At 43.9% G+C, this 20,475-nt stretch overlaps 2 protein-coding genes across 4 annotated transcripts in view; both read left to right on the top strand.

The window, feature by feature from the left end:
• Nucleotides 1-652, top strand: part of Tmem39b (transmembrane protein 39B) — a 23,711-nt gene extending 23,059 nt beyond the window's left edge. For both annotated transcript variants that reach the window (XM_031378799.1, XM_031378798.1), the window contains one exon: nucleotides 211-652. In XM_031378799.1, the coding sequence (XP_031234659.1) occupies nucleotides 211-453 (243 nt within the window). In that variant the 3' untranslated portion in view covers nucleotides 454-652. The remainder of the gene's footprint in view (nucleotides 1-210) is intronic.
• A 3,523-nt stretch (nucleotides 653-4,175) lies between these two features.
• Kpna6 (karyopherin subunit alpha 6) overlaps nucleotides 4,176-20,475 on the top strand; it is a 30,424-nt gene continuing 14,124 nt past the window's right edge. The window contains exons 1-2 of one of the 2 annotated variants that reach the window (XM_031378797.1): nucleotides 4,176-4,306; nucleotides 17,686-17,819. In XM_031378797.1, the coding sequence (XP_031234657.1) occupies nucleotides 4,303-4,306; nucleotides 17,686-17,819 (138 nt within the window). In that variant the 5' untranslated portion in view covers nucleotides 4,176-4,302. Of the gene's footprint in view, nucleotides 4,307-16,243; nucleotides 16,360-17,685; nucleotides 17,820-20,475 lie in introns of those variants that run through there. The other variant, XM_031378796.1, reaches the window with a different exon arrangement.

Raw genomic sequence — 20,475 nt, 5'->3', positions numbered from 1 at the left:
GAAAGAAAGAAAGAAAGAAAGAAAGAAAGAAAAAAACAAACAAACCAAAAGGCCCACCCCTGACCTCTGTCTTCCACACTCACACACACACAAACTCACACACGCAGGCCCCAAGAGCTGGTTCCCTTCACCATGCTTCAAGACCTCCTCATCTGAGAACCAGGTTTGTGGAGCATATCCTCTGGCTTCTGCCTACCCTCTCTTGGGCAGTTCTTTTTCAGCAACCCTCTGAGGATCCTCAACATCCTTTTGCTGCTGGAGGGCGCCGTCATTGTCTACCAGCTGTACTCCTTAATGTCCTCAGAGAAGTGGCACCAGACTATCTCCCTGGCCCTCATCCTCTTCAGCAACTACTATGCCTTCTTCAAGCTGCTCCGGGACCGCCTGGTATTGGGCAAAGCCTACTCATATTCAGCCAGCCCCCAGAGGGACCTGGACCACCGGTTCTCCTGAGTCCCAGGAGATGATCCTCCAGACAATATCTGGGCTTCACCCAGGGGCTTCCTGGTCAACGGCTCTTGGGTTGGGGGGAGGGGTGCAAAACAAAACAAAACAAAAAAAAACCCACCAGAGCTTTGTATTTTTGTTACGTACTGTTTCTTTCTTTGATAATTGATATGATAAGAAAAAAGTCTTATTTTTATACTCTGAATAAGCCTGTGTCCTGTGATTCTTTCTCTTGTTCCTGTCAGTCAGTCAGTCAGAGGTATGGGCATGTGAGCCAGGAAGCTCCAGACATGGCTCCTGTGCTCTTCTCCAGTGACTGGGTCTGAGAGATCCCAGACGCCATGGTGGCCCTGGTGGCTGCTGCTGCCTGAATGTGGGTTGTGTACAGATGCTGCTGTGTGTACAACTCCAGGCCTTGCTAGCCCTAGGAAGATGTGTGCTGGGTGTGTTCACACCCACGGGTGAACTGAAACCCGGAGCTTTAGTGATTTGCTCATGATAACAGGGCTACAAAGTGGTAGAGCTGGCATTAAAAAAAAAAGTCCTTGTGGCTGGAGAGATGGCCCAGCGGGTAAGAGCACTGACTGCTCTTCCAGAGGTCATGAGTTCAAATCCCAGCAACCACATGGTGGCTCACAACCATCTGTAATGGGATCCGATGCCCTCTTTTGGTGTGTCTGAAGACAGCTACAGTGTACTTAACTACATTAAATTAAAAAAAAAAAATCCTTTAAAAGGTGGTGACACTGTTGTCCTAAAAGAATATGACTTGATTATCCCAGCATGTAGTCACTGTTATCCTACCATGTCCTTGATGATGGCCCCGGGCCAGGATACTGCTGCATTGGGGAGGGAACACTGGCAAGATGGGTCAGAGGGTCAAGGCACTTTGTACCAACCCTGACAACCCAAGTTCCATCCCTGGGACTAACATGGTGGAAGGGGAGCACTGACTCCTGTAGGTTTTCCTTTAGCCTCTCTCCACACGTATACGCGCGCGCACACACACACACACTACACACATGCACACAATAAATGTGATTTTACATACCTTTAGATGTATTATTTTATGTGTATTAGTGCTTTGCCTATATATGTGCTGGTGCCCTTGGGGGTTAGAAGAGGGTATTGTACCCACTGGATTGGACCAAGATTGGATTGCAGATGGTTTGTGATTCCCATCTGTTGGGAATCAAACCGTGGTCCTCTGAAAGAGCAGCAGATGCTCTGAGCCAGCCCAAAAAGGTTATTTAAAAAAATGTTTTTCTTTAAAAAAAAAAAAAAGGCAGCACAATAGGGAACCTGCTGGAGCTCTCGGTGCTTCTAAGATGATAGTTATGGCTGCTGGGGTCACTAGGTGGGCGTGAGGGGGAAAGCGACTCCAATGAGAGTGAAGTATCAAAGGGTTGCTTGACTCCAGTGTGTTGGGAGCTGGCTAGCAGAGTGTGGTTCCGATGCTCACACGTGAAGAAAATGCAAGGTCTCTGGAAAGCTGGATGGAAAGGAAGATGTGATTGTGAGCAAGATGTGTCCTAGAACAGAAAAAAAAAGTTGTGGGAAGGGTCAGCTGGTTCCTGTAAGCATAGTTAGAGCCCTCTAGGGAGAAGGGACACCCACACCTGAGCCTTTCTGCTCTGGATATGGAGATGAACTAGAGAAGATCGGCTGCAGACTGGGACAGTTTGATGTCTCTGTTAAGCAGGTACTATGCAGCCCCTTGGGGTAACAATGATGGGGAAGTTCCCTCTCTGCCTTTCTTTAGACGATGGGAGGTATGAGCAGTCCTGGAAACCAAACTACACCGAGAAACCCTGGCTCAAAAAAAAAACAAAACAACACAACACAACACAATGGAGTACAGAGGGTGGTAGACAGTCTCGCAGAAGAGCTGATCATTGAACTGGATCTTGAAAGAAAGGTTCACCATGTGGTCAGACAAGACAAGGGACTGAACTGCATTCCAAGGAGAGGGAACTGCTTATGTAGACATAGAGAAGATAGGAGCCTGCTTGGGAAAAAGGGTTCCTCCAGCATGGTTGGAGTCTGAATTTCCTATTGGTGACTGGCTTAAGAACCAGCTTATGTGCCAGATTGAAATGTTTGGGTATTCCTGAGAGCAGGCAGCCAGGAAATTGCTAAAAGAAGAGCTACACAATGTATTTAGTTAACCTTTCTGTTGATTTTTTTTTTGTTTGTTTTTGTTTTGTTTTTCGAGATAGGGTTTCTCTGTATAGCCCTGGCTGTCCTGGAACTCTATAGACCAGGCTGGCCTCAAACTCAGAAATCCTCCTGCCTCTACCTCCCAAGTGCTGGGATTAAGGGCGGGTGCCCGGCTCTGTTGATTTTTGAATTGGTCTTTTTCATATTTTTTTTTCCTTCCAGAGCTCAGGACTAAACCCAGGGCCTTGTGTTTGCTAAGCAAGTGCTCTACCACTGAGCTAAATCCCTAACCCAAATGCTAATTTTGTGTGTGTGTGTGTGTGTGTGTGTGTGTGTGTGTGTAGTACATTTGGTTAATAATAGCATGTGAGCAGAGGTAGCATGCAATTTCAGAAGTTGGAGATCTCTGTACACCAGAGATTCCAGGGATGCAAAACTGCCACAGCACTTTCAACCGCTGGGGCTATCTCTCTGGTCCATGCTGTCTGTGGTTTTAAAGACAGATGAGGCAGAACAATTGGGCCTGGAGATAGGTGAGATAAGGAGGTAGATTTTTGATGAAAACCGAGGAAGTTAAACAGTATTCCTTTCCTCAAGTCAGAGAAATTGACTTTTGAGGTTTTTTTTTTTCCCTTTATCGGGCAGGCGTTTGGGTAGAGTTGGCAAGATTGGACGTAACCCGGCTCTGTGTGTTGATGTAGAAGACTGGAGTGCTATCATGCAAAAGGAGATTTAATAAGCATCAGCTCCAAATTCCTTGATTCAAAAGGCACATGCTTCAAGTCCTCATCACTAAAAAAGGGAGCTCACTTACCTGTTGTTTGTGTGTTTGTTCGTTATTCATTCAATAGCTATAAATCAGACACTGGAAGGTGGTGGCCATACTCTTCAGCAATCTAGAACTGACTCCTGTTATTAAAAGGTTACTGGGCTCTGCCCCTACCCTGACACACCCTTTTTCGTGAGAATCATTACAAACTCCACTTGGTGTGATAGTGCACACCTGGAATCTCAGCAGAGGGGAGTGAAAGCAGGAGAATCTAGAGTTCAAGTCTAGGATATCTGAAACCCTGCCTCTCGTGAACAAACAACAGGTCCGGGAGCCTTTTATCCCAGCACTTGGGAGAGAGGTGGGTAAATCTCTGAGTTTGAAGTCTGCCTGGGTTATAGAAGTCCAGGCCAACCAGGGATACATAGTTAAGATCCTGTATCAAATGAACAAAAACAAGAATCAAACCCCAGTTTAATCTTCACTTCTTTTCCTTATCTCCACAGCCTTGAACGAATCACATCCTCGCTCTAAATCTTTATTTAGTTCAGGGTCTATACAGGCTTAATTATAAAGAATTTTTGGGAAAGAAGGCCTCACCATAAAGAAGAAATAGAAACAGTTGAGAGCTTGTCACACTTTGTTCAGAACATATTCCTTCTAGTCTCCCTCCAGTCTCGACTGCCTTATTCCGTCTCTAAAATTGCGGTCTTTAGTGGCTGCGTTTTCTTTAAGCCCGAGCCTATCCGCCTATCCTGTCATCTCTTGGCGAGAAGGGGGCGTGAGGGTTAAGAACGCGTTTAGCACAGTTATAAAACGTTTGTCCCCGTCAGGCCGCCGTCCTGCAGGTCCGCCATATTGTCTGCCGAAGCTGCCGCTGAAGCTACTGCTGCGGCCGCCGCCAAGTCTGAGCGAGCGGAGCCGCGATGGGTGAGTGAGGCGGCTCAGTAGATGGGTGTCCGGGGTGAGGTGTTGGGGAGCGGGGTCTGGCGAGGGCCTATCTCTAATCTGAAGCAGATGTCTGAAGCATCCAGATAGGTATGGGAGGAGAAAGCAGATCGGGAGTGCCCCTCGGGCCAGTTCAGGGCTGGCATAGGGCCGCACGGGGAGCAGCCCCCGGGGCTGGTTCCGGACAGCTAGCGCCCCGGGTGTTCCCCACGTGGTGGCCTCGGGTCGGAGCTCGCGCTTCCCGGGGTAAACAGAGCCCTGCCCTCTCGCCCTGCGCCTGCTGTGGAGCTGGGCTCCGGGCGGCAGGCCTGGACGCCGCCGCGGAGAGCCTGCTTCCATGGGCATTCGGCCGATGCGCTTCTGAACGAAGTGAAGTCTTAACCTGCCTACGTACAGGGTAGAGTCCTCTGGAGAGGAGACACGGGGCAGGCCAGCTCCGGGCCGGTAACCGAGGGCAGGCCGGGTCCAGCAGAGCTTGGGCCTTTGAAGGCCAGGAAAATGTCCCAGTCGGCGCAGAAATGGGGTGGCTCGGTTAGACTCAGTGACAGCCTTCGTAGCGTTAGAAAGACCAAAGCCAAGACTTCTTGGCACAGACAGGGCACAGACTTGATTTCTGGGCCAACTCCGGTTAGGAGAAACACAGAGACCTGTTGATCTTTTTAAAGAGGATTCTGGATACGAAGGCCGTTGCCCATAAGAATATGATGATGGGCTTTGAATTCAGAAACAAAACCAGCATTGGTAATTTATTGGCATCAGTAAAGTGAAAAACTTTTAAATTTGCTAATCTGTACATGCAGACATCATTGTCAATGCTTAACGTGTCTTGTTTAACCCGATTGCAACCTAGTGGGATCGGTGCTGCTGTTATTCCTGTTTTACAGATGGGGAAACTGAGGCTTAAAGTGGTAAAGTAACTTATCCAAGGTCACACAATGATTAAACCAGGGTGATCACTCCTGAGCACCAGGAATTAACTGGTGCCTTCTATGGCCTGGCCCTCTAGTGGTGGGATAAAAGAGGGAGGGGACAGTTTTAACCCTGCATAAAGTTGTGAAGTTTTGCCATGGGTCCAGTTTGAAATCTTTAGTTTAAATGAAACTGAAAAGTTCAGAGTGAATTGCTGACTGCCACCTATTGTAAGAGTAGCACATTTCTGAAGTTTGGTATAATCTCTAATTCTGAAGGAACATAAATTACTTTCTCTGCCAGTGATTTTAGAATCAGATATGTGCTGCCACTTCCTACCTCTCAACCAGTTACTTAATTTTCAAACAAAATTGTGCATAGAGAAGATGTCTAACCCAGTGCAACAAGCCCTACGTCCCTCTGTTTCTGAGCCTTCACATCTCTAGGAAGGGAGGCTGTGTAACCTAGCAAAAGCTCTGCAAACACCATACCATTCTTCCCACCCTCAATACAGCAGTTCTTCTCCTTCCAGAGCCTCTGGAAAGTATAGATTGATTTTTAGGAGCTTAGCTGGAGCCCTGGAGGGAAAGGCGTATAATATGTAAGATTTGTTTTTCATACATTGAGAAACAGTCTCAAAGAAGCAAACAGTATCAGCCAGGAATGACATTCTTCCACATTTTACTTCTTATCAGCCTCTATGATTCAAGGTATTAGCTGGGCAGAGGTGGTTCACGCCTTTAATCCCAGCACTTGGGAGGCAGAGGCAGTCTGATCTCTTGAGTTCCAGGCCAGCCTAGTCTACAGAGTGAGTTTCAGGACAGCCAGGGCTACACAGAGGAACCCTGTCTCAAAAAAAAAAAGAAACAAAAATATGTAAGGTGTTAGTAGTTAGTATTTTTTTTTTCTGTTAGAATGTAAAAGTTCTTCAGTGCAAGAACAGTGCAAGAACGAGACTTGACCAAAGTCCCAGAAAGACTTTTTAGTATGTAGAGTGAGGTGACTTCCAGCTCAGCTTCAGTGATCAGCCCAATATAAGGTTGTATGTAATCACCATGTATGGTTACAATGTAGTTTGGGTAATCCCCTTAGCAACAGTAAGTTGATTCTTTGAGAAGACAAGGCTAGCAGCATAGGCCTGTTGGGTCCTGGTCACCCAGAGGCTGGCGAATTTCATTGCCTTTCATGTGCACCTCCCAGACCTGTCCATTACACTGTTTGCCCATGTTGGTGAAGCAACTATTCTTGACTATCTCTAGCAAAGACCTCAACCCGATGAATTCTAGTGCCCATCTAGTGGGTACTAGCTATCTTATCAGTATTTCCACTAGCTTTTTTTTTTTTTTTTTTTTTTTTTTTTTTTTTTGAGACAGGGTTTCTCTGTTGTCCTGGAACTCACTCTGTAGACCAAGCTGGCCTCGAACTCAGAAAATCTGCCTGCCTCTGCCTCCCAAGTGCTGAAATTAAATGCATGCGCCACCACTGCCTGGCTATTTTATTATTATGAGTACACTGTAGCTGTCTTCTGACACACCAGATTACATTACAGATGGTTGTGAGCTATCATGTGGTTGCTGGGGATTGAACTCAGGACCTCTAGAAGAGCAGTCAGTGCTTTTAACCGCTGAGCCATCTCTCCAGCCCCTACTATCTGGCTTTTTAAAAAAAGATTATTGTTTGCCAGTTTGTATTTTAAACTGTTTTAGGAAAGAGTTACCAGGAGGCTGTGTTACTGATAGCGGGTGCACAGATGAAACTTGCTAAACGATCAGCAGTATTTCAGATACTTTACAGATTAATACATTTAATTCTCAGGTTCTTGTGTTTTAGTTGAAGAAACTGAAGCACAGAAACTCTTCTACTGTGCTCTGCGTACAGACTAGTGTGTAAGTCTGAGTCTTTGCTTTCTGCGTGCTTTGTTTTGGTTTGGTTTGGTTTTTGTTTTCTTCTTGTTGTTTTTTAGTACTCTGGGTATTGAACCCAGGCAGAATCATAGAATGGTCATGAATAGTCATGTACCACATGACAACTTTTTTGTGAAGAGTACATTGCAATTATGATTAAAATCCATAGGGTTATAAAGCTGAAACCTTCTACTTGTCTAGACAACATACAGTTAAAGAAGCTCTTGTCAAGCTTAGTGAGTTCTTTAGCGGTTTGAAGTTATTAGCTCAGCATGGTGGCTTGCACCATTTGTCCTGACTACTCAGAAAGCTGAAGCAGGGACTTTTGAGCCCAACAATTGAAGGAGCCTGGGCAACATAGCAAGACCTTGTCTCAAAGAAGTTTGAGCTGGGTGACTGAAACAGCTCAGAGGTCAAAGGTGATTGCTGCCAAGCCTGATGTCTTAAGTTTAATCCCTGTTGGCCACAAATTGTCTTTTACTACCATGCATGCACTCCCTCCCTCTTCATGAACATAGACTTAGTCAATTGGACTGGCGATATGGCTTAGCATTTAAGAGCACCAGCTGCTCTTTAAACTAGGGCTTGATTCAAAGCTGTCTGTGACCTAGGGTGTCTGACACCTTTAATCCCAGTACTTTGAGGCAAAGGCAAGTGGATCTGAGTTCAAGGTCAGCCTGGTCTACAGAGTAAGTTTCATTCAGGATGGCTAAGACTACAAAGAGAAACCCTGTCTCAAAAAGAAACAAATGCTGGGCAGTGGTGGCACACGCCTTTAATCCCAGCACTTGGGAGGCAGAGGTAGGAGGATTTCTGAGTTCGAGGCCAGGCTGGTCTACAGAGTGAGTTCCACGACAGCCAGAGCTAAACAGAAAAAAAAATGTGTTTGTATTTTAACCTATTATTACAAAAAGTTGTTAAAATTTTCAAAGTTTATAATGTGAAAATGAAAAAAGTCATTTATTTTTTTATTTTTTTTTTAAGATTTCTTTTCAGTCCAAAGGGATGGCTCTGGTTTAGAGCACTTATTTCTGCAGAGAATCCAAGTTCAGTTCCCAGCACTCACATGGCAGCTCACAGCCACCCTTAACTTCAGTTTCAGGGGATCCAACACCTTCTGACCCCTGAGGGTACCAGGCATACATGTAGTTCCCTTACCTGCAGGCAAAATATTCATGCACATAAAAATAAAGGAAATTTTTAAAAATTATTTTTCTTTTTTTTTGGTTTTTTTTTTTTTGCTTTTGTTTTTACTTTTTTGTTTTGTTTTGTTTTGTTTTTTTGAGACAGGGTTTCTCTGTATAGCCCTGGCTGTCCTGGAACTCACTCTTTAGACCAGGCTGGTCTTGAACTCAGAAATCCGCCTGCCTCTGCCTCCCAAGTGCTGGAATTAAAGGCATGCACCACCACTGCCCAGTTTAAATTATTTTTCTTATGTGTACTTAGATATGTTTCTGTGTGAGTATGTGCCTGTGAGTGCAGATACCTATAGAGACCAGAGAAGTGCATCAGGTGCCCAGAAACTGGAGTTCTAGGCATTTGTGAGCCGTCAAATATGTACAGATCCAGGGAGTCAAACATGGATCTTGTATGAGAGCAGTAAGTGCTCTTAACCATTCAACAATCTCTACTGTCCCAGAGAAGGAAAGGTTGTACAGTGTTAGTGACTGTGGAGAGAGCCACAAGCGTCCTAGGCCTTCACACTCTGATACACTGCTCACTGCTAATTCTCTTCAAGTCACTCAGCGCTGCACTCCAGTCAGACTAGGTATCCTATACAGCGTGTCTTTTCTGTACTGCATTATTTTTTCCTGTGCTGTTTTTATTTTTAGATGCATACTTACCATTTTGTCTTCCTTGTAATATTCAGTATCATAGCATGCTTTTTAGCCTATGAGCAATAGGCTATACTATATAATCTAGATGTATAATAAAGTGTGCCATCTTAGTAGGATCATGTAAATAGGTTCTGATGTTCACACAGTGATGAAATCTGTTAAGGATAAAGTTCTCAGAAAATATCCCATTGCTATGACTATTAATAGTCTATTAACAGCCTCGGTATAGTTGTTACCAGAATATAGGCTATAATGGCAGTGTTCTGCTTCTGCAAAAAGCTCTTTCTGATTCTGAAATTGCCACTAACAGTGCCAAGATTATGAGGCATAATTTGTAAATAATAGGTAGTTTTATTTTTTAAGATTTATTTATTATTATATGTCAGTACACTGTAGCTGTCTTCAGACACACCAGAAGAGGGCATCAGATCTCATTATGGATGGTTGTGAGCCACCATGTGGTTGCTGGGATTTAAACTCAGGACCTCTGGAAGAGCAGTCAGTGCTCTTAACTGCTGAGCCATCTCTCTAGCCCCCAATAGGTAGTTTTAAAGTGTGAGTAGATCCAGCAAGATGGTGCTTGCTGCCAAGCCTAAAATTACATATGGAGGATGGAGATGACAGAGTCCTAGAAGTTGTGTTGGATCTCTACACATACACTTAAGCTAACATACATGTAAAATAATGTAATTTTTGTTTTTTGTTTTTTGTTTTTCAAGACAGGGTTTCTCTGTATAGCCCTGGCTATCCTGGAACTCACTCTGTAGACCAGGCTAGCCTCAAACTCAGAAATCCACCTGCCTCTGCCTCCCAAGTGCTGGGATTAAAGGCGTGTGCCACCACAGCCTGGCTGTAATTTTTTTTTAATTGAGGAAAGAGCTAGGATTATGGCTCAGTTGGCAGAATTTTTGTCTTGAATGTACAGAGAGCTGAGGTGATCCCCAGAACTTCATAAACCATGCTTGTTGGCAAATACCTGTAATCCCAGCACTGTGTAGGTAGAGGTAGGAAGGTCAGAACCTCAAGGCCATCCTCAGCTACAAGGAAGTTCAGGGCTAGCCTAGGCTAAATAAGACCAGGAGTTAGCTGCAGAGGACAAGTGTAGAGAAGCTCTCTCCATGCTTTGAGCTGCCACAATAGCTTTTAAAACTATTTTGAGTAAACAGGCATGCCTTTAATCTCAGCACTCAAGAGATAAAGGCATCCCTTACAGATCCCTGTGAGTTTGAGGCCAGCCTGGTCTGCAAAGTGAGATTTAGGATAGGATAGTCAGGGCTACACAGAGAAACCCTGTCTCAAAACAATCACTTGTGTGCCTGATATCTCAGAGGCCAGAAGATATGACATCAGATTCTCTGGGATTGGAATTACCATGTAGATGCTGGGGAGAGAATCCAGTGCCTTTGGAAATACAGCTAGTTCTCCGAGCTATTGAGTCATTCATTTTTCCAGTCCCCAAATGTCTTATATTGGTGCTAAGATAGGATAATGAAGTTTTCTAATTTGTTTTTGGCTGCTGATAATGGAATCTTTTAAACTGATACTTCTAGCCAGGCAAGCCAGAACACAGCCTTTTTCCCTTTTTAAATTTTTATTTATTTATTTATTTACTTTTTTGTGCCCCTCTAGCTTTATTCAGCCACCCAAGAGGAGACACCTGAGCATCCCATTAGTACCAAGCCTCTCTCCTGGCCTGGTACACACACATTGGCACTAACTCTATGGCAGAAAACCTTACTCAGCTTGGACACTCTCTCTCTCTCTCTTTCTCTCTCTTTCTCTCTCCCTCTCTTACCCAGCTTGGACACTCTTTCTCTCCCTCTCTCTATCTCTCTCTCTCTGTCTTTCTCTCTCTTTGCTTTTCTGCATTGCAGTTCAACACTGTGTGATACTGTCACTCCAGCCTCTCCTAAGCTGCTCTGTGTAGGTTTTTCTTTTTTTTTGGTTTTTTTTTTTTTTTTTTTTTTTTTTTTTTTTTTTTTTCAAGACAGGGTTTCTCTGTATATCCCTGGCTGTCCTGGAACTCACTTTATAGACCCTGCTGGCCTTGAACTCACAAATCTGCCTGCCTCTGTCTCCTAAGTGCTAGGATTAAAGGCATGCACCACTACTACCCCACACTTTTTTTTTTTAACTTTATTTTATGTGCATTGGTGTGAGGCTGTCAGATCCCTTGGAACTGGAGTTACAGTTGTAAGCTACCATGTGGGTGCTGGGAATTAAACCTAGGTCCTTTGGTAGAACACATGGTGCTCTTAACCACTGAGTCATCTCTCCTGCCCCACAGAGAATACACTTTCTTTTCATTTTTGGGTTAGTATTTCACTGTGTAGCCCTAACTGGCCTCAAACTCAATAGATCCAACTGCCTCTGCCTCCCTAGTCCTGGGATTAAAAGCATGTTCCACCATTTTCTGCCAATAATACTGATTATAAGGTTATCAGTGAAGATTCAGTGAAATATTGAATTGCAAAAAGTACTTTGTGAGCAGGGTATGGCTATACATACCTGTAATCCTAGCACTCAAGAGACTGAGGAGAGAAAGGTCATGAGTTGGAGGCCAGAATAGGAGTATACTAACACTGTAGCTGTTTTCAGACACACCAGAAGAGGGCATTGGATCTCATTACATACAGATGGCTGTAAGCCACCATGTGGTTGCTTAGGAATTGAACTCAGGACTTGTGGAAGAGCAGTCGGTGCTCTTAACCACTGAGCTGTCTTTTCTGCTCCAGCCTAGACTATTAACTGGTACTCTGTCTCAAAACAAAAAACAAGACAAAGCAAAAACAGTTGTAAACCATAGCAGTTTAGTGCTATAGACTCTCCCAAGCCGCGTGTGCTCTATGGCAGTGGATCTCAACCTGTGGGTTGTGACCATCAGAAAACATGGACTTCGGATGTTCCTAGGAACTGAGACACTGCTCAGTAGCAAAATTACAGTTATGAAGCAGCAACAAAAATAAATTTATGGTTGGGGGTTCCTAACATCATCAGAAATATGTGTTTTCCGATGGTTGCACCCCACAGGTTGAGAACCATAGCTCTATGGCCTGCCCCTTGTTAAGTGTGTGTCAGTATTCCTAAAACATATACCTAGTATTGTCAGTCCTCTATCTCAGGGAACCAGTCCACTTCTAAAATCTGAATCTAAGGATTTCCTGTTGGTTTTTCTAGTTTTATGATATTTTTGCCTATTCTGCATTCCATTCATTTCCTCTGCGTGTGAGCATTTCAGGTGGAGTGTAAGAAATTCTAGAAATTCTTACATTTACTGGGTATGAGTGTGGGTTTGCACACATGTGGCAGTCAGAAGTGTCCCTTCCTCTGTTTTCCTTCTTCAGGCTTGAGCTCCAGTGAACTCTGGGAATCAGCCGTGGTGGTAAGCACCGTTACCTGCTGTGCTGTCAGCCCCTAGGAGATTCCTTAAGTAGTATGGTAGTCTTTGAAGAGATCATGATGGAGGCAGTGACTGAGGATGCAATAGTAGGGAATACAGAAGGGTCTGAGTCTTCGGGTTGGGTCTTGGATTTGCACGGTGGCTAAGCTGAGCGGAGTGAGGATCAAGTATGCCACCTGTGCCTGTTGACTTGAGCAGCAGAGTGAATGGTAATACTGAAATGTGTCTAAATGTAGACAAATAGAATACCTCTGATTTCCAAGGAAAGGCATTCGAAAGACAAGTGAGCATAGAAGTAAAAAGGGTGAGGTGTGGGAATGAGGTTTCATTATCTGTGTGTTTGTCTCTATATATCTCAAAACTCTAAAATCAACTAAGAGCACCTAGTACCTGCAGGTATGAGGCTAAAGAGAGAATGGGAGGAGAGAGTGGCTTTGCAGTCTTTTACTTCAGGTAGAGGAGCCAGGCAGTGGTGGAGCACGCCTTTAAGTTTTTGGGTTTTTTGTTTTAATGTGTGTTATTGTTTTGCCTGCATGCATGTCTATGCACCATGCCAGGTGCCTGTAGGGATCAGAAGAGTGTCAAATCCCCTATGACTGGAGCACAGAGGGTTGTGAACCACCATGTGGGTAGTGAGCCACCATGTGGGTAGTACTGGGAATTGGACCTAGGTCCTATGTTAGAGTAGCCAGTGCTCTTAACCACTAAGCCATAAGCCATCTCTTCAGCCCCTGAGTATTTATTTTTTAATGGCATTAAGTGTGTGTGCAAGCAACAGGTCCCCCACCTTTAAAAAAACAAAAAACAGCTGGGCGGTGGTGGCGCACTCCTTTAATCCCAGCACTTGGGAGGCAGAGGCAGGTGGATTTCTGAGTTCAAGGCCAGCCTGGTCTACAGAGTGAGTTCCAGGACAGCCAGGGCTACACAGAGAAACCCTGTCTTGAAAAACCAAAAAAAAAAAAAAAAAAAAAAACTTCTTTGTTAATAATTATTAAAATGCAAGAAATCTATCGAACTGAAGATGAAGTGTGAGAGACAGAGCCTGGCGGTAGTGGCACAGTCCTAGCACTGGGGCGGAAGCAGATGGAGCTCTGAGTTTGAGGCCAGCCAGGGCTACACAGAGAAACCCTGTCTCAAAAAAAATAAAAAATAGGGACTTTGAGATCTAGCACTCAAGGAAACCATCTAGCCACAACCATCTATTGACATAATTTTGTGATATTGTTGTTCTGTAAGCCAGTAGCAGTGCCTCTCTTGAACTGTTAAAGGCTCTCAAGATGACTCTGTCGGTAAATCCACTTTCCTCAAAATCCTGGTGACCTGACTCCAAATTTGTCCTCTGACCTCCACATGTGTACTTGGCACACTTGCGTGCATACACACAGATGCAATCCTACTAGATTAAAAAAAAATTTTTTTTAAAGAAAAACAGTTCTAAAGAATAAAATTTGACTGTATAAGATTGAACTTATACAGGGCTGGCAAGATAGTTCAGCGGATAAGAGCACTGACTGCTCTTCCGAAGGTCCTGAGTTCTGATCCCAGCAACCACATAGTGGCTCACAATCACCCGTAATGAGATCAGACCCTCTCTTCCTGAGCTGTCTGAAGACAACTACAGTGTATTGTGTATTACGCCAGAGCAAGCAGGGCTGGAGCGAGTTCACTTCCCAACAGCCTCGTGATGGCTCATGGCCATCTGTACAGCTACAGTGTACTCATATGCATAAAAATAAATAAATAAATAAATATTTAAAAAATAAAAAAAGGATTGAACTTATACAGTCTTGGCAAGACTTGAAAAGTGAGTCAGCACAAGTGTGATGGTTTGTATGGGCTCAGCCCAGGGAGTGGCACTGTGAGGAGGAGTGGCCTTGTTGGAGTAAGCGTGATACTGTGGGCATGGGCTTAAGACCCTCACCCTAGCTTCCTAGAAGTCAGTATTCTGCTAGCAGCCTTCAGATGAAGATGTAGAACTCTCAGCTCCTCCTGCACCATGCCTTCCTGGATGCTGCCATGCTTCTGCCTTGATGATAATGGACTGAACCTCTGAACCTGTAAGCCAGCCCCATGTAAATGTTGTCTTTATAGGTCATGGCGTCTGTGCACAGGAATGAAAACCCTAAGATAACAGGAAAGGAACTTGTTATATACCTTAGGCTAATTGGTCTAGTAATTATAGAATCATCAACATTGAAGGCATCTCAGTAAAGATAAATGTGTTTAAAGAGGACTTGTGTGGCCAGCTTGCTCCTGGATGTATAGCTGTAATCACAGCTTTTGGGAGGCTGAGATAGGAGAGTAGCAAATCTGTTTTATTTTTGTTTGTTTTGTTTTTTTTTAGTTCCTTGAGATTAGAGTCTTATGTAGCCCAGGCTGTCCTGGAACTTGATGCGTAGACCAAGTTGGCCTCAAATTTACAGAGACTCACCCATCTCTGTCTCCTAAGTGCTAGGTGGTGAGTTTGAAGCTTGCATGAGCTACATGTGAGATGTAGTTTGTCTCAAATCAGTGGAACTAATGGTAGTAGACATCCAGGGGCTTTACTAGCATAAATCAAACATGCGAGACAAACAATAGCAGCAACAAAAATGCACATGTATAACTTGGACTTAATTAAAATGTAAGTTTCCGCCGGACGGTGGTGGCGCACGCCTCTAATCCCAACACGTGGGAGGCAGAGGCAGGCGGATTTCTGAGTTCGAGGCCAGCCTGGTCTACAGAGTGAGTTCCAGGACAGGCACGGTTACACAGAGAAAACCTGTCTCGAAGAAAAAAAAAAAAGAAAAGAAAAAAAAAGTAAGCTTCCATATTTCACAGGATATGTGAGGAAAGTGAAAGAGTAGGTGAGAACTTGAGTTCAGATCCCACACTTGTAAAGATCCAGGGTGGGATTGTGCGGTAGAGACATTTTAACTGTTAAATCTTCTGATCCACAAACATGGATGGTTTTGTAAATTATTTTTGTTTGCTCTTCAGTTGATTATTTTTTTCAGATGTTCTAAACTGTAGCTCAGTCTATCCTGGAATTCATTGTGTAGCCCAAGCTGGCCTTGAACTTTGGCATTGCTATTGCCCCAACCTAAGTGCTGGGATTAGAGGTAGCATGAGCCAGTATTTTTGTCAATATGTGTGTGTGTAATTTTTTTTAAATAGGGCTTCTCTGTAGCCTAGGCTGTCCTGAAACTCAGAGATCCACCTGCCTCTGGTTATTTTTATGTTGCATAAGCTCTAATGGTTCTGTCTTTTCCTCTTTGCATTTGTAGCTCCTTTTCTCCCTCTCTCACCTTTTAACCTTCATTCCTTTCTTTTTGAGACATGGCCTCACAGAGATCTGCCTGCTATAATACCAAATTTTTGCTATCAACTGTATATGTTCATAGAACTAGGTAGACACAAAGTTTAAGCCAGTCTGGTTATCTTTGGTAAGGCAGTAAGCGACGTACATTTGAGAAGAACATCTCTGAATGTTTGGCTTTATTCATCTCTCATGTGTTGTGTTAGCAAGCATCCTGCTCTTCAAGTGTCAATATTATAGCTGACTTTGTATTCTGGAGATTTTTTATTTGATTATTCTAATGTTGTAGGTGTTGGCTCACCCATTAACTTTAGATTTGTTGTTGCTTAGACTTTGGTCTATAGAGAGAATTTACTGTAAAAGAAAATTATGTGTTGTGAAAATAAGTTCCTAAAAATCAGGTGAAGTGGGGTGCTCTTAAGCCAGAGGGAACAAAGCATTGTCCCTGAGGTGGGAGGTCGGTGGTAATGGGGTTTTCTCATGTGCTTCTGCAGATGTTCATCCTTCTATTCTTTGTTGCCTGCTTCTCCAGTGAAGTCATAAGTAGATATTTGTGATAGTTTCTTATCACCATGGTAACTAAAGAAGCAATGTGGTTCCTATTTCAGTTTAACTGTCAACTGTGCTCAAAGGAGAGGACAGCCTCTGGGACAGCACAGGCTCAATCATGAAAAACTATGTGTCAGGTAATAAAGGACAGCATTCCACAGGGGCTTGCCTTTAGTAGTCTCACTTCTGCCTGTGTAGGCACCCATAGGAGAGGCCACTGTAGATCATGTATGTGTGTGCACTGGCTTGTGTGCACATCGCGTGCACATGTGTGCACACATGGCATTGTGTGCATGTGGAAGTCAGAGGACAGATTTCAGGAGCTGATTCTGTCCTTCAACTGTGTGGATCCTGGTAATAGAACTGGGTCCTGAGGCTTGGTGGCAAGAACCATCACCTGCTAAGTCATCTTCATTTGATGGCTTGCTTTCTTGTTTTGTTTTGTTTTGTGTTTGATTTATTCATTACATGTAAGTACACTGTAGCTGTCTTCAGACACACCAGAAGAGGGTGTCAGTTTCCATTACAGATGGTTGTGAGCCACTATGTGGTTGCTGCGATTTTTACTCAGGACCTTTGGAAGAGCAATCAGTGCTCTTAACCACCACTGAGCCATCTCTCCAGGCCCTTGGTTTCTTGTTTACATTTTTATTTTTAGTATACATGTGTTTTTATATACCTGATGTCCCATATGTGTGCAGAAACCTGGAGAGATGTGGGTGCTGGGAACTAAGCCTGGATCCTCCACAAGAGCAGTACATGCTCTTAACGACTTAATCAATCATTGCTCCAGCTTCTCTTGTTGGCTTTTGTTGTTGCTGTTGTTGGTTGTTTTTTTTTTTGTTTTTGTTTTTTTGTTTTTTTGTTTTTTTCGAGACAGGGTTTCTCTGTGTAGCCCTGGCTGTCCTGGAACTCACTCTGTAGACCAGGCTGGCCTTGAACTCAGAAATTTGCCTGCTGCTGCCTCCCAAGTGCTGGGACTAAAGGCGTGCACCACCACCGCTCAGCTTTTCTTTTTGTTTTTTTTTTTAGATTTATTTAGTTTTACTTAATGTGTATGAGTGTTTTGCCTACTGTGTGCCTGGTACATTCAAATGTTAGAAAATGGCACTGAACCCATGGAACTAGAGTTTACAGATGGTTGTCAGCTACCATATGGGTTCTGGGATTTGCACCTGGGTTCTCTGCAAGAGCAGCAAATGCTTTTAACCACTGAACCATCTCTTCAACAGCCCCCCCCCCCCCCAAAGATAATAAATTTCATGGACTTTGCCAAGTGAACTTCCAAAGCAGTCCTAAAGAGACTAACCAGAGATGCTTCTCTGCTTCTTCATTCCATTTCTTTTCAGGGCCGGAACTTGTTTGCCATCTTCCTGTTCTTTCTCTTCATTGATATTCTCATTTTGATCATGTGTGAAAAGGAAATGCTACACTCACAACTCTGACAATCTCTTCCCTTCTAGAGACCATGGCAAGCCCAGGGAAGGACAATTATCGAATGAAGAGCTATAAGAACAATGCCTTAAACCCCGAGGAAATGAGACGAAGGAGGGAGGAAGAAGGCATTCAGCTTCGGAAACAGAAGCGGGAACAACAAGTAAGTTACCTGCAGTATTCCCATTGGGACACTGGTCAGCTCATGTGTCCTTGATCTTGCCCTTCATCCTGCCTACGGCAGTGCGGTTCTCACCCTTCCTAGCGCTCTGACCCTATATGTTGTTGTGACCCCCAACCATAAAATTATTTTGTTACTACTTAATAACTTATGAGTCATAATGTAAATATCTGTGTTTTCCGATGGTCTTAGGCAACACCTACCATCAAAGGGATCTCAACCCATAGGGATAGGGAAATGTGGTTTATCTATGTAGCAGGCTAGTCATTGGATTTGTGTCCTTGTTTGTCTTATAGGTGGGTATGCATGTATGCAAGCTCTGTGTGTGTGATGAGACATTAATATTACAGTCTTTCCCAGTTGCTGTCCACCTTAACTTCCATCACTGATCCTGGAACCCTCTGGTTGGCTTGCCCGGCTGGTGTGCTCTAGAGATCCTGTCTCCTAAGTGCTGGGATTATCGCTGTGCACCACTCCACCTAACTCACATAACTGGGATCTGAACTCTGGTCCTCATGCTTGCTTTAAAAGCATTTTACTCATTAATCCATCTCCCCAGCCTTCTGGGTTCCTTTTGTAAGAAATGTTGGAAACTTTGAGGAAGGAAAAAAACAATTTCTTAATCCTTTTCTAAAAATTAAACCAACTCGTGTCATTTTTATTCTGCATTGGAGCTTTAGCTCCCTGTTCCCTGTGGCTTTCCTTTCTTGGTTGCTTGAGATGCGTATGTGCATGGCATGCAAGTGGAAATCAGGACGGCCTCTGAGTATCAGTCCTTGAACCTTGGCTGAGCCTGGGTCTCCTTTGTTTGTGGTGTGCTGATGACTGCTGCGGATGCCAGCCCGTCTCCCTCCATCTGACCACATGACAGATGCTCTTTATGAGTGCTGGGAACTCAGACTCAGGTCCTCACACACAAAGCCATCTCTTAGCCCTGTTTTTTGTTCATCTTTTAACATAAATTTGTGGTAGGAGAGGTGACTGGGCTGTTAATAGTGTTTACTGCTCTTGGAGAGGACCTAAGTTTGGGTTTTAGCACCTACAGAGTGGTTTACAGCCATGCATGACTCGAGTTCTAAGAGATGCACTCTTCTGGCCTCTGTGGGCTCCTATGACAGCTATGCATGTGCTATACCTGAACTCACTCAGGCACATACACATACATATATTTTTTTGTTTTTGTTTTTGTATTTCAGGACAAGGTTTCTCTGTGTAGCCGTGGCTGTCCTGGAACTCACTCTGTAGACCAGGCTGGTCTTGAACTCAGAAATCTGACTGCCTCTGCCTCCCAAGTGCTGGGATTAAAGGTGTGTGCCACCACTGCCTGGCTATTTTTATTTATTTATTTATTTATTTTTAATTTAAAAACTTGAAAAAATTATTTTGATGGGGCAGTGGTGGCTCATGCCTTTAAGCCCAGCACTTAGGAAGTAGAGGAAGGTGAATTTCTGTGAGTTCTTAAGGCTAGGGTAGTCTACAGAGTGAGTATCAGGAGAGCCAAGGCTTTACAGACAAACCCTGTCTCATAAAACCAAATAAGTAAATAAATAAAATTATTCTGATTATTCCACCTGTGTGTGTAAGGTGTTAGACATAGCTATCCTCCGTTTCCTTCTCTTATCCCACTCATGCCTATGGAATCTCTCCCTCCCTGTAATGCCTCTTACTCCCATGTCTCTCATTCCTGTGCCCCCCAGAGTTTAATGAGGATTGTTTGCAGGAGCAGAAGGGGAGGTCATTTAATGACAGTTAAGCACTTTACCAGTGGCTATACCACTGAAAGAGTGACACTTCCTCTACCAGCTCCCTTGTGCCGTCTGTCTTCATACTGCACACAATGTAGTCAGGGTTTGGCCTGGCCATAGAGACTAGCAGTCATTCTGGGCTGCCTTCTGTTATTAAGAACTAGAGAGTTTCAGTACAACCAGGGCTTTATAGAAAGACCCTGTCTCCAAAACAAATAGAGAAAAACAAAGAAGCACTTTGATTTCATGTGTATGTGTATGTTTTGTGTATATATGTACCTGGTTTTTGCAGAGGTCAGAAGAGAGCACTGGATCCCCTGGAACTGGATAAGTTTTGAGCTGGGAACCAAACCCAGATTCCCTTTTACAGAAACAGTTATCCATGTCTCTGGACTTCTGTTCTTTTAAGAGTCTTCTGTGCGAAATGTACTTAGGACAAGCCCAGCAGTGGGGTACACACTCTGTGAATCCCAGGACTCAGGAGGCAGAAGCAAGTGGATCTCTGAGTTAGAGGCCAGCCTGATTTACAGAGAAAGTTCCAGGGCAGCCAATGCTATACAGAGAAACCCTGTCTCGAAAAACCAAAAAAAAAAAAAAAGAAAGAAAGAAAGAAAGAGGGACTAGAGAGATGGCTCAGACGTTAAAAGCACTGACTACTCTTCTAGTGGTCCTGGGATTAATTCCCAACAACCACATGGTGGCTCACAACCATTGGTAATGGGATCTCTGAGTTCTCTCGAACTCAGAAATCCGCCTGTCTCTGCCTCCCAAAGTGCTGGGATTAAAGGCGTGCGCCACCACCGCCTGGCTCCCTCTTTCTTTCTTTTTTAATGTTTTTTCATCCTCCTTACCATTACACAAAATAAAAAGGTTTTTTCAATAATTTTTAAGAG

This window comes from Mastomys coucha, unplaced genomic scaffold (genome assembly GCF_008632895.1).
Source record: "Mastomys coucha isolate ucsf_1 unplaced genomic scaffold, UCSF_Mcou_1 pScaffold18, whole genome shotgun sequence".
Lineage (NCBI taxonomy): Eukaryota > Metazoa > Chordata > Mammalia > Rodentia > Muridae > Mastomys > Mastomys coucha.
The sequence above is the reverse complement of the archived record's forward strand: the minus strand, read 5'-3'. Positions and strand labels throughout refer to the sequence as shown.